The following is a 13617-nucleotide window of genomic DNA, read 5'->3' on the forward strand; positions in this document are numbered from 1 at the left end:
TTCCCCCGGCATTTGACTGCAAATTTCTGCAGATAGCTCCTCCTCAAAAATACATGAATGAATGAATTAGACATCAGTACAGCAAAGCCTAGTCCCCCGTTTCTCAGTCACCAAGATCTGTGCAGATGTAAAAATAAATTCAGATTTGCTATAGTATTCCATACATTAACTTTATACTTATTTGGTGACTGATGATAAAAAGACCTGATACTATAAGCATGAAGTTTCACTTGCATCTGCTTGAAAAAAATCAGTAAGATAACTCCTTTTGAAGTTACTTTCCAAATTTTTTCTTTCTTTGACACAATTCTATTACTTTTGAACCAGAGCCATGGATGCAGAAGCTTCTACAGTACACATGCAAACATACATACGTACAAACAAACAAACATCTACATGCTTGTAGTTGTGGTATTACAACAGGACATTGTACAATGACTCAGGCACTTTATTTTTCCTTCCCCACATACCCCATTCATTAATGGACAAAGGTAGAATGATATCTTACGAGTACATCCCAACATCCTTTAATAACCACCTATGACTGATGTAACAAACTTCCACAGATTATTCGAATGTTAATTTGTTCATGATGCAACAGGATGCATTTCTGTGCGGTTACATCAAAAACTTAATCTAATGTTATCACTTCTGTGAATCTCTTCAAGTGAGCCAAGGTAACCAAACTTCTATCTAACTGGAAACTCTAACTTTACTGGAAAATACATGTACAGCATGACCTTTCTCGGAAGCTCACAGGCTGTGTAGATACACCTTGTAGGCCTTCCAATTGCATTGGGTTCGTTAAAGCAGACCCACCATCTAACAGAACTCGCACAAATTCACATGTCCGGTTGACAAATAGGTTATGGCAAACATACTGTTTACTCTAACTTGGACCCCCTAAAGCCCTATACATCTAGCGTATTCAATCTCCTAAGCAATTAGCCTGTTCCTCAGAGCCAGCAAAGTCATAGTGTTTGTTAAACTCTCTTGGAAAATTGGGGGGAGCCTGGGTTGCAAACAGTTTCGAGAGGCTGGACAAAATCAATCCTTGGTGAATTAGCGAAGGCCTTCATAATATCAAATAGACAGCAACAAGTCCTTGCACAGGTGTGCATTAAATCAACTTCTCCTCCTGCCTTTCAGCATTGACACAACCAAAAAAAAAAAAAACCAACAAAAAACAGGCACTGTTGGAGACAGAGATGAAGATGATGAAGGACAAGGAGGAGGAGGAGTAGGAGGAAGAAGATGGAAAGAAGATTGAAAAGGAAGAGGAAAAGGAAGGAAAAGAAGGAGCAGAAGAGATGAAGGAGAACATGAGGGTTTTGTAAGAGATCCCTATTTGTTTAACCCATTATAATCCAAAGTTTGGCCATCTTTGTGTTTTTAAAGCTGCCAGATGTTAGTATTGGACTTTGAACAATTTGACATAAGCTATATTTTCCAGATGACCAAGAGAGGGCGACAGTCATGTGGAGACAAGCAAAAAGGACATTAATACACAAAACAGGTTTTAAGTTGTCTTTGGTCACAATAATCTGATCCATGTTATACAATCCACACGATGTCAGTCTGCCGGTACATATGTAAAAGTTCAGAGTTTTTGCCAAATGCAAGCTCCAAAGTACAAGGATATCTAACTCCATACTGTCAGAGCTATTTATATAACTTGGTGATGGTTCAACTTTATGAGCCGGCTCCCTAATTACATGTACATGGCATATCCTACGAAAAAAGAAAAGAAAAGAAAAGAAAAGTATGTCATTGTTGTTGTATGTGGACCTAACAGTCACTAATTCCATTGAATTGATTGTTCTATCATATCCTACAATTTCCATGCCCTTCGATTTATCACTTCAAGGTGTTTTGTGTATCTATGTATACATCATCATCCCTATCATTCTACCATCAACCTTTTTAGCTAAAAATCACCTCTAAAATACAAAAAAAAAAAGGTGCATTCCTTTTAAATAACTTATTCATGTGCATGTAGCATTGTATTGGCTATTGAAAGAAGGAACTACTCTTTACTCTCTATTGACAACACTGAATTATTACTGCAATTTTTTGAAAAGCTGAATTTGTATAAAATGAGCCCATCTTTGCTTTGGCTCTCTAAAATGACACTTCAAAATGCAAGTGATACTCTCCATGACTTTATAAAGTCATTCTGGCATGAGAAAGACCAAAATCGTAACAAAGGGGAAGCTTGTTCGGTGGAAACCGGCCAGAAAGTGATATGGATTGACTTGGGAATGAAAGGAGGAGAGGAAACATGCGATGTTTACGTGCGTTCTCGAGTAACATTTCTACCCAAACATTGTGAATGCTTTGTTATCGTCTGAATAAGCGAGAAAACAATGCGGCATTGGCACATTCAAGACTGAGTTGGGACTCATACCGAGCATACACACGAGTTGGATAAATGCTGTTGAGTGAGCAAAAGGTTGGATTTGATATAAATGAAAAAGGACTTAGATCCTGGTAATAATCTATTATTTGCTTGAGAAAAAAAAAGAAGCAAAACAAGGATGTACTAAGGTTCAGGGTATCTGTGTTAATGTGTTGAATTCATGAATTTCACACAATGAATGTACTACATTGTAAGTGCACAAAAGATGCACAAAACTTGTTTCATATTCCAAATTCAAAGATGTCGTGTATTTAAGGAGGATTGTTATAAGTATGCGAAAACAACATAAATTGAAATGAAAGTTTTATGAACAGCTATCATCATCATTCTTATCATTCTTATCATTATCAGCATCACATATTTCCTGTAAATATCACGTATTGTTATTAACACAATCACTACTGGTGAACATGAAGGGCAAAAGCAACTGATGTTCAAAGAATTGGTATTCACACTGTTTCTTGTCTTTGTTTTGTTTTTGCTATTGTGCTTTGATATCCAGCAAAAGTCATATGTTCTGGTATGTATATATTTTCAGTTCTTGACCAGACAATAGGCTACCTTGCCAACAAGGGGCTCTTAACTTAACTGGAGCAACCATTGCTTGAAATAGCCACTTCCAAGGTAATAATGACCAGAGCTAAATCAGAGTCTAGTGATATGCACGGGCCATCAACTCACTGGGCATGCATCATTCCCCAGGGGACACCTACAGGCCCTTGTGAGCCTGCTTCCTGAATAACAGGACGGTCAAAAAATTGGACCGACATAGCTTTAAAGGAGGCTGCTCCATTTCTCTCGCAAGTGGACCTTCAATTATTTCAAACTTCTCTTCAGTGCATGGCAAATGGCAATACAACTTAGAACTGCATTATGCCCATATACCTACTAATACTCATGGTGTAAAAATAAATGCCTGTACAGTTATGTACAACTCACCTGACCTATTTGTATGAATACAGAAAAGAAATATATCTAAATTGACCCAGTTAATCAATATTCCTCTATCATTGCACTTGCAAATTGCACAATGAAACATTAAAAGTGGGGGGGGGGGGGGGGGACCCATACAATCAATTTGTTTTGACAGATTCTCTTGCATATCGAAGCATACAAGTGGAGCCACCTGTAGTGTAATGGATCTGGAGCATAACTTTTCTCTTAAACCCCATAAAGCCACCTTTTGTTCATTTGGAAAATCCCAGGGATACTCTCTTTTTCCTGACCTGTGGCGTGAGAGTACGACCTCGCATAATTATTCTAGGTTGCACTGGATGTTCCGAGGGGGGAAACGCCCCCTTGGCAACAATGACTCTGGGCTTCACAGCATATAGACACAGGGGTACTGCCTGGCAGGCTCTCTAAACAAAACCTATTGCCCGCACGTCATAGGGGGTGTGTTACACTGTGGGAGTATTTGGGTACAGAGCTTCTGCACAAACAAGTTGCTGTTGTCAAATGCAGGCTTGGCTGGATACAAATTCAGAGCAGACAGCACTGGAAGGACAAAAATTTGTTCTCATCCTAAAGGTTCCGCCCCATTTCCTCCTCAGACTATGAAGGCCATAGCACTCTCTGCTTGGGTTCACCCTGTTTTTTCTTCTTTTTAACATCTTCAAAGTAACAGGTAGCTCCATTGGGCCAATAAGATTATTTGGCAACTAAGAAGAGAAGGAAATATGGTTGCTTTCACAATTGATTGATTTATCTATACACTTCTAAAATCTGCCACATAAATCTGCAGGTTGATTTTTTTTTATTTGTACAGATCATCAATTGAATTTCCTTTAAAATGCAGGTAAAAAGAAGTTATGGCACATGACAAAGAGTTTAGCATTTAAATGGCCTCTCCCAGCATTCCTAATGTCAATTTCTAATTGCTGGTTTACTATATCATACACGACATATGATCAAAATGTTTAAAATCACTACTGGTTTCTATCTTTGCAAAATAGTTGCAACATGCTAATCTATCCACTACATGTATCAATTATTCATGTTTGTATGCTGGTTTAGTAGTGTGGATGCAAAATTATATTTACTGGAAGATGCACAAGATATGCACACCCGCAGAAATGCATTTTATCATCTTCACTTTGGAATAATCTTGGAAGAAATGCCAAAATCTATTTAAAAAGTGCGGACTTGGCACATCACGGCTATAGGCTTTGCATATTGCTTTTCTAGCAACTTTCTTGTGTGCACTGTAAAGTGCTGTGTCATGCTGACAACCAGACTCCTATCGTAAAAGGGGCTGAGCTTGTGGGCTGTATTTGTTTGAGAGTGGAAGATATAAAAAAAAAATATTAAGAAAGAAAACAGGAAGGAGAAAAGGATGAGGAAGGGTAAAGAGGCAAGACAAAGAAGAAGAAAAGGGAGAATACAATAAAATGTCTAAGAAGAACAAAACAAAGGAGAAGAGGAGGAAGAGGAGGAGAAGTAAACATGCATCAAGTATGGCCCATAAACCTGTAAAGTGCATGCAAGTGTTGACAAAGAATGTGTACACATTCAAGTGCCTCTCTTAGATGGATTTCTTTCTCTCTTTTTTTTGGGGGGGGGGGGTGTGGGTGGCAAGGATTTTGTATTCATCTTCAGAGTAATGCTCTCCACAAACAATCATTCTGATGAATAGAGAGCCTCTGTGATCTACAACTGATAATGCATGACAAAGGAGGGAAAGAATTCTGGCTCCTCTAACTTTGAAAGGCTGGTGGTATAGGGAGAAATGGAGACACCTGCCTATCTGTGTTTCTTACACACTGGAAGGTACTATAACATTCTTTCTTGACCCCCCCCCCCCAAGAAAAACAAAAATCAATGTTCTTTTCTTTTTCATATTTTGATTGGCAAGAGACATATAGGACAGCACAAGTGACATGTTTTGGATCATACCAACTCCTGATTTGAAAAAAAAAACCTTTCCTCTCTTCACCTCCTTTAAAAAAAAAGCAACAGAACAGCCTTGCCATATATACTTTGTCTCGTAGTCAAGGTAAAATAATTTCATATCATGTAGATTGAAATTTTGCTCTCACACATACAAACACACACACATACTCATACAAAAGCACAAGACACTCAATCTCACCCAACCCCCCCCCCAAAAAAAAAAAAAAAATAGATGGTGAGACATGTTGCAACAAAAAGACACATGATTCTTCTACACTTGAAATCTCATGTGTGAATGGGTGCGTGTGCCCTTTCTGGGCACGAAACAAATGAGGCCTTCGAATACAAGGGACGTCACAGTTTTTAGGACGACATTTGCTCATCAATGATATACATACAGGATACACCTTCAAATGATTTACTGTAACTTTCACTCAGATTTTACCAATGTGGTGCTTTTCTGTTAACTGTCATGCCTAAAGCCACCCAAACTCTGTTAATACCTCAAGAGACATTTGCCAGCAGAGAAATGCACTAAGGGAGTACCACAAAGGTCAATACCGTCACGGGGACTACTAGTATCATGAGGAACACTTCCATGCAAACAAGTGCCAGAGGTGATCCCATAAAGACACTACTCCAAACACATTAGAAAACATGACCACTATCTCCACATCTTTTTTTTTTTAATCTTTCCTTTCTTTTCTCATGTTTTCTTGAAGACCAGGGTTGTCCCTCTGAATTTATGCCTATTAAGATTCAGACAAGAGATTTTCTTTCAAATTGCTTCCTTCTCATAACACCTTGAATTGCACCTGGTTGTCAGAGTAAGATTCCGTGTTCTAAATACGGACAAGGACTTTTGCAATCAAATGTGGCAATCAAATTAGGGCACGTGGGCAAAGCTTTTAACTGTTCCAAAGTGTTACCTGTTCCTGTTCCTACAAGGGAACTGCAGAAATTGCCTGGTACTCGTAACATTGCCTGGAATTTCTTGTCCCTGAGTAATCTCTCATCCCTTAAAAAAAAAAAATTCTTTTCCCTCAAAAACGCTCACAAAACCACCTGTGATTTTGTGCCCTGAAACATCAATGGATCGACTTCTGTAGCCTTAGATGTGCCTTGAACTGTGGTTAAATTAATATTTTCTTTCATTTCATCCTTGTTTTGAACTATTTCTTCTTTATGTGATTTTGTGGTCTAAAGCCCAATGCCACTGTCCAAATTTAGTATTGATGGATGGCCTGATGAATAGATAGGTGTCAATTGTTCAAAGTGGTGGTACAGGAGGGGTGAGGAGGGGGGTGGGGCAGGGGAATGGATGGGGGAAGGGAATGGAGAAGAAGAGAATGATCAAGCCCCTCTCCCTTTGTTGTTGTTGTTATAATGGATGAAAGACTGATTATATGATGGAAATCTATAAATGATTGGGTACATATGTTGATATTATGCATTTACAAATGATGCAATTTGCAGTCGTATAAAACAATTTGGGACCAAACCCCATCATGCACTGAGCCAATTCATTTAACTATAATATATTCAACTGAAGAGGAAAATTACCGGTACCATTACACGACCCCCGTTTCACTCTCTCTCGTAATACTGTATCGGTAAATGATTCAACATAAAAAAATACTGGCAATGACACGCTATTGACTCGGTCATCATTTGGAAACTCTTAACCGGCCGTGATGGGGGAATCTGGAGATAGCTGGTAGAGATACGCATCCCACCAATGACTTCCCACATTTCCTGCCCACGCACATTATCTTTCCCACAATTTGTTTCAATGCCCGATCGCTGCCGTCTGCCGGTCATGCTGAACCCATATATGTACAACAATATGTTTGGACGTGACAGCCTTGAGACTGGCGTTACGAAGCAAACATCAAACATCTTTTTGGTTTTCCTTGTCTGTGTGCGTGTGTGTTTGTCAGCGTGAAACAATGCACTCCCGTACCTTTGTTGAGGACCCTGGAACACATCTTAGAAGCATACCGTTGCCTCTTGTGTTCAGTTCGGTGGATGAAAGCCCAGCAAACAGCCATCCACATTCATCCTTCACGCATGGTTACGCCTTTCTCCCACCTACACTCTAATGTGTTTTCCACCTACATTCTATGTGTACCCACCCACCCACCCACCCCCCCCCCCCCCACACACACACACACAATTAAGAACAGTCTGTTTCCATCCTTACAGCCAGAGGCAACTCAGTCTTGCTAGCAATGTACATGTAAGTCTAAAGCATTCTTTTTTTTTTAATGTCATATCATACAATGCAAACTGCCAGGTACCACCCTACGGCTACAAAATTCCTCACTGAATGCACAATTGTACCATGAAGACAATTTGATCTTTTTCAAAATGATCAACAAATAATTCTCCAGCAAACTCTGTTTAAAACATTAAAAAAAAAAACCCACATTTTTCAGAATCCCCTTTACAATATAGCCTGTACCAATGCATGCACGCATGTCCCAAATACAAATATGACCAGAGCTTGGTTACAAATCCTGTTTAGCTGTCTAATGATGTACAAAAAAAGGATAGAAATTTGGTATCTCAGGCATTTTGAATAAGTTTGCAAACTTTGACACCAGTGCCAATTTATTCAACGCCCAACTTGTCATTTTTAGCACCGTCAGCACCCTTTGATCTGTCTCAGTGTATATCTGTAATCGTATTTCATTTTTATGTACGAGTATGCTATGTACAATTTTCCATCACCTTCTCCCACACAGCCCAAAGAGTGATGCATATTAATATGAAAAAAAAAAATAACAATCCTCATGATCATCCCCCTTTTAAAAAGATCAAAAGCAAACATACACACAAACTGCAATACCTTCCCATCGAGAAGGATTAAAAAAAAAAAAATCACAGAAACCCTAAACCATGTTGATCAATTTACTTGTTGATAACTGACCATAAACCCAAGGGAAAAAAACACAATGAACACATTGACACAGTGGATTCTAATCTGAAATGACTTTACACTAGTTGCTAAAGTACACACAAGCGCAACAAAAGTCGTAAAACATTATCATCTGCATCAATTTACAGTTTGTATGCGTACATCCCACTTTAAAAGTAGCTGTAATAAGTTCAGGAAGCTCTACAGACATAGTTAACAAAGTACTACTCAGTACTTTTAATGCAGAAGCAAGCAAAGACCTTTGTGGTAAAGGATTTTTAACAATGGTGATATTCGGTATTAGTTATGACCATGGCATCATTTGGGTGATGGCCCATGAAAAGGAAACCTCAAAAGATATGAAAATTTGGAAGGTTGAGCGACTTAATGCATTGGGACATCATGAATAACAAGGGCATAACTTCTTATTTCACTTCTGCTTGCAATGGTATAAAATCCTTGAAACTGTTTATTCAGTATTCATATTGGCGTACCCATACCTCTGTTCAAACTCCGTAAAGCCCTCTATTTCTCACATCAAGCCTTTTTCTTCTATTTACAATTAAACCATTGTAAAGTGGAAAATAACCTTGTCCCACATCTAGGGTGATTTTATCTTTAAAGAACTCTTTTCAAACCTATTTGAAATAACCGATTCGAAATGACCTTACTCCACATTGCACTTGTCGTTCAGTGGGTCAGAAAAGGGTGCAAAAGCAATGACAGACAGACAGACACACACACATACATGATAGAAAAGTTTGTACAAAAGGTACACAACTGACTGCAACTTCTTCATATCAAATAATAATCTGCAATAAACATGCATTGTCTTGAAACATTTCCATTATGCCTGCATGTGAGACCCCCCACCCCCCCCCCCAAAAAAAAAAAATGCCATCAATCCAAACAGGAAAATTAATGGTCAATGATATTGACCAATTCTTGGTACAATTCTTGGTACAATACAGGAATCTGTTTCTCCTTGGGGATTACACTTCACCTTAAACGCACCAGTTTGGTTTGTTTGGTTTAAGGATGTTTCCATCTATCTTGGAAGCACATATAACCCCCAAAATAATCAAAAACTCCATTGACTTCCCTGCTGTGATCACATGGCCACTGCCTCTGTACACTTCAAGTGGCAACAGAACCATTCTCCTACATATTTACTCGATAAGGTCCCTCTGCATTAGCTGGCTCTTTCCGAGTCTCATGCCCCATGTAAACAACCTCTACTACCTGTAGACAGTATTAACACCTCATATCAGATTACACAGTGTGAACTTTGGAGGCAATTCCCACCATCAACATACCCGTATCACCTCAATTATAGGTGATAGTAAACTTTACAACCGAACATGTTCCTCTGGCATTGCATGATTGTGAAAGGTGTATATTCTTTGCGCAATGTTAACTAACTATGCCACCTACGTGTCTAAGTCCACATTTCTTAACCGTTGGGCTGCGTAGCTCTCAGAAGTGGGCCACAATGTCAACCAAAAATTATACTTAAAAAAAAAAAGATTTGTATTTGATTTCACCATGCCTTGAAAAAAATTGGTAGGGGCCAAAGTAGGTCTCAGGTTAATAAAGGTTAAGAAGTCCAGATGTAAGTAGTGACTGTGTAACAAAGATACTTTTTTTTTTTTTTGCTGTATGCATCTTCGTGGTACAATGAACTTGCTGTATGTCTTACCTATTAATCACTGCAGGTCAGAGGATTTCTGCCAGCAAACAAGCTTAAGGTAGGCAAAAGGTCATGCAGTGAATTGAAAAGAAAAAGATCACAAACTACCCAAAAATATGTCCCACGCACAAGGCCTGTGAATCATTTTATGATGGTTCACAGAAAACACTGAAAAGCGTGACCTCAGCTTGAGGACTACTGGCAAGACCAGTTCTTACACTTCATTTACCTCTGTTCTCAGGATGGGACACCCTTGTGAGATCTCACAATGCACTCCTCCCAAATCCTCCGACCTAAACACAAAAGGTTCCTCTCAGAGTCGGTATTTTGTAAATGATTACTCGACTAGAAAGCAATCCCACCTTAAAAGCCCCTCAGGGAATACTATCATGGTACAAACTTGACCTCTCTCACCACTGTGCACCACACAGAAGCACCAAAACCACCTCTGCTTGCATGGTGCATTGTACAACTTGTTTTCCCCGTCTTTCGTAACTATTGTACGTACCTCACTGTCAATCCCCAATATGATGAGCATGAAAAAGAAGAGGACAGACCACAGTGGCGAGACGGGCATCTGTGATATACCTTCGGGATAGGCTATGAACACCAGGCCAGGACCTAGATGAGCGCAGAGTTATAGGGAGAACAAGGGAAAGGAAGATGTGGCCGTCAGAGGCTGGACATAGCTTCCTCTACAAAACGAAACAAAAAACAGGTTAAATATGCTTCAATATACCACACAAAGCTATGGAGAGGTGACTATACTTACTTTTGCAGTCCTTGCGAGGAGATGAAAACATTTAGTGTATGAAAGGCGTTACTGGACATGCAAGATTTGATGTACCAAAGCAAACTCAAACCAGATAAGCTTTATGGTTTCACCACGTCAAGCTACGTTCCCGCAAAAGGGTCGGTATTCAGCCCACCCCAATTCGGACTAGATTTTGAATGAGGCAGGTACATCATGTAACTGTATTTGGAAGGAATGTTGAATTCATCAGAAGTGATGATCAACAAAAATATTCAAATCAACTTGCTTTGGTCAGAGATATGGCCTAGAACAAAATCAGAATAGAGAAATAAAACACATATGAGTTATGAATTTGAAAACTGGGTATATTTCTCGAGGAGCATGTTAGATGTTGAATAGACACCTTCAAAGGAGAAGAAAAGGGTTATCAATGAAGTTAGGTGCAGAGATAAATTAATCATTATTAGATGCTACAAAAGTTTTGTCTGAACCAATGAAGATGGTCGTCATGACGACTATTGGGATGAGAGAAAGCAAACAAATGACTCATTTGTGAATAGAGATGAAACCAACCGATGGCTTGTCTTCAATTTTCGTTGTTCCATCAAAATTAAGAGATTTTGAGTACAGAAACCAAAAGAAGCTATACAATTTGGGGTTTGACAACTTAAAAATAGATGGAAACAACTGCCTTGGGTAAACCCCTCTTTTTTCCCCCTCTCTGTGCAAGAGCTGCACTTATGAAATCATGTTATGGCCACAGACTAGACACCATTAAAAAGGAAGCTACAGTCTCACACAATTACATGCTTGTAAAAAAAAAAAAAAAAAATGAAAACACAGGTGGTGTTGTAGAAGAGAAAGAACAAGGTGCACGGAGTGCTAAAACACCCACAACTTCTAAAAAAAAAAAAAGAATCTGGTACAAACTCCTAAAAAGGGGGCAACAGTCTATAGCATAGTACAGTAGGGAACACTGGCATACATTGTCACTATGTCTCTAGGAATTCAAAACTTTCTCAATGGCATTATTTTCACGCTGGGGAATATCTTGAGGTAAACTTGTCTGAAGGGCATATCAATATCTGAAAATATACATTATCCATTACAGCATTATCACATTTCAGAAAAAGATAAAAGCGAAGGACATGAAATCTATTGGATGAGAATATTTGTCATATAAATATCCATTTAATGCTATGAAGGGATCCATCTTGAACAGCATGTGGCCTCAACAAGGGACTTATCAAAATCATCAGCACACGTTTATCAACACTGATATAAATTTCTTTTGTTGTATATTTCCTACATCTGCTTGGAATTATTAAATGTTTACAGTCTGGAATCATTAAAACCATTTACAGTCCAGAATTACTTTGATAAATTGTTACAAAATATGTTCAAATTCATGAAACTTCAGAACGAGATGACTCGAAAGACGCTAGTAACACAATCACAAGTTAATATCGCTAGGGTGAAAATGAATTGGAAATAAAGTAAAAGTGTTATTGCTCCTGTTGGAATTCTAACAATATTTCATGATTTACATCAACAGTATATAATGAAAGTATTTTCTCATTTCCTCATTGAAGAAGATGATTCTGGTTTCACGATACATCAGACAGCTTTCTGTTCTAGCAGCTGGAAAATATCAGCATGATGCCCAAGTAGGTATAACACTGCACAAAAGTGATGACATGGCAGTTGTATCAGAAACTGGAAATAATTTGCCCGTGTTCTGCATTTATGGACTTTTCTTGTGGTACGTTCATAGCCCGTAACTGACTTTCTTTCCACCCAGCCATCTTTTTGGCTGGTTGGCTGCCATAAAGTGTGGTTACGTACTCACCACATACTTACCAAGGGAAGGGCAGAGTGCCGCATAGGGTACTTTTAAACTATATGATACACACAAAACGAATGAATGAAAAAAATATGTGCCATGGGGGCACATGTTGTATTTGGAATAAAAGATCATAGCTATTGGAAAATCATTTGACATGGGGAAGCTAGCGTGACATGAAGGAGATTCTTTGTTCATCCTAAAGTTCCTATGATTGTTTTATGTGTAAATGCCCTTTTGCTGTTTTCAAAGCTCATTCTATATTGTGTATCAGTCTCATTTTTGCAAAATCTGCACTGGCTCTTCAACCCAATGAAGTCAAAGGTTATCAAATTCTTCTTTTCACTGTCATCACAGACAAATGTTTGGTATGAAACTGAAACAATTGTTATCAGTGTCTTTTCTGGTAAATGTACTTCTCAAAACACCCCTCAAGAAGGGGACAACTTTACAATTATCAAAACCAACTTTTCCAACAAATTTAGTGGTCCTTACTCAAATTTTGTGACTTCAAACATGACATCAACACTCCACGATAAGCCCTCAAGTAAGAAGCAAGAATAGGAACAGAGCCATCACAAATTTGGAAGAAAAGAATGAAGTCTAGAATAACCAAATGAATTCACAACTCGGTAACATGCCAGCAGCAATTCTGTAAGGGCCAAGATTTCACAGCACAGTGTATGACCATAAATCTACGTGGAGTTTATCCCAGGGATATACAATTGCAGTAAACCCCATTTTCCACAGGTATACAAAGGTTTGAAAAACAGAAAACATTCAAATTCACTCACAACTGTATGATTGAAGTTATACAATGTTTTCGGCTCCCTTTTTCAGGGATACAGCAGAGTGACAATATGCCTTTTTATTTCTTTAGAATAATACTGTGCCTTTGACAATTGATGCTGCAGAGGACTGGTATCTTTACTCCTCAGTCAGTGCATCCATTTGAATTAAACATTCCTCTCTCCCGGCCTGTTGCGCATGTGCATGTCGAGTTGTGATTCCACCAAATTGCATCAAAACTTTGTCTGTCAGCATGTTATGCACGTCTAATAAACATCACCAAAGTAGAAATTCATTTTGACCAAGAATT

At 38.6% G+C, this 13617-nt stretch overlaps 1 protein-coding gene across 3 annotated transcripts in view; it reads right to left on the reverse strand.

Moving 5' to 3' along the window:
* Window positions 1–13617, reverse strand: part of LOC139745314 (sodium- and chloride-dependent betaine transporter-like) — a 100824-nt gene that overhangs the window by 13121 nt on the left and 74086 nt on the right. For all 3 annotated transcript variants that reach the window (XM_071655713.1, XM_071655712.1, XM_071655711.1), the window contains one exon: window positions 10430–10542. In XM_071655713.1, the coding sequence (XP_071511814.1) occupies window positions 10430–10542 (113 nt within the window). The remainder of the gene's footprint in view (window positions 1–10429; window positions 10543–13617) is intronic.

The sequence above is a fragment of the Diadema antillarum genome, unplaced genomic scaffold (genome assembly GCF_040938485.1).
Source record: "Diadema antillarum isolate AM-2024a unplaced genomic scaffold, OU_Dant_1.0 seq00001251_RagTag, whole genome shotgun sequence".
Classification (NCBI taxonomy): Eukaryota; Metazoa; Echinodermata; class Echinoidea; order Diadematoida; family Diadematidae; genus Diadema; species Diadema antillarum.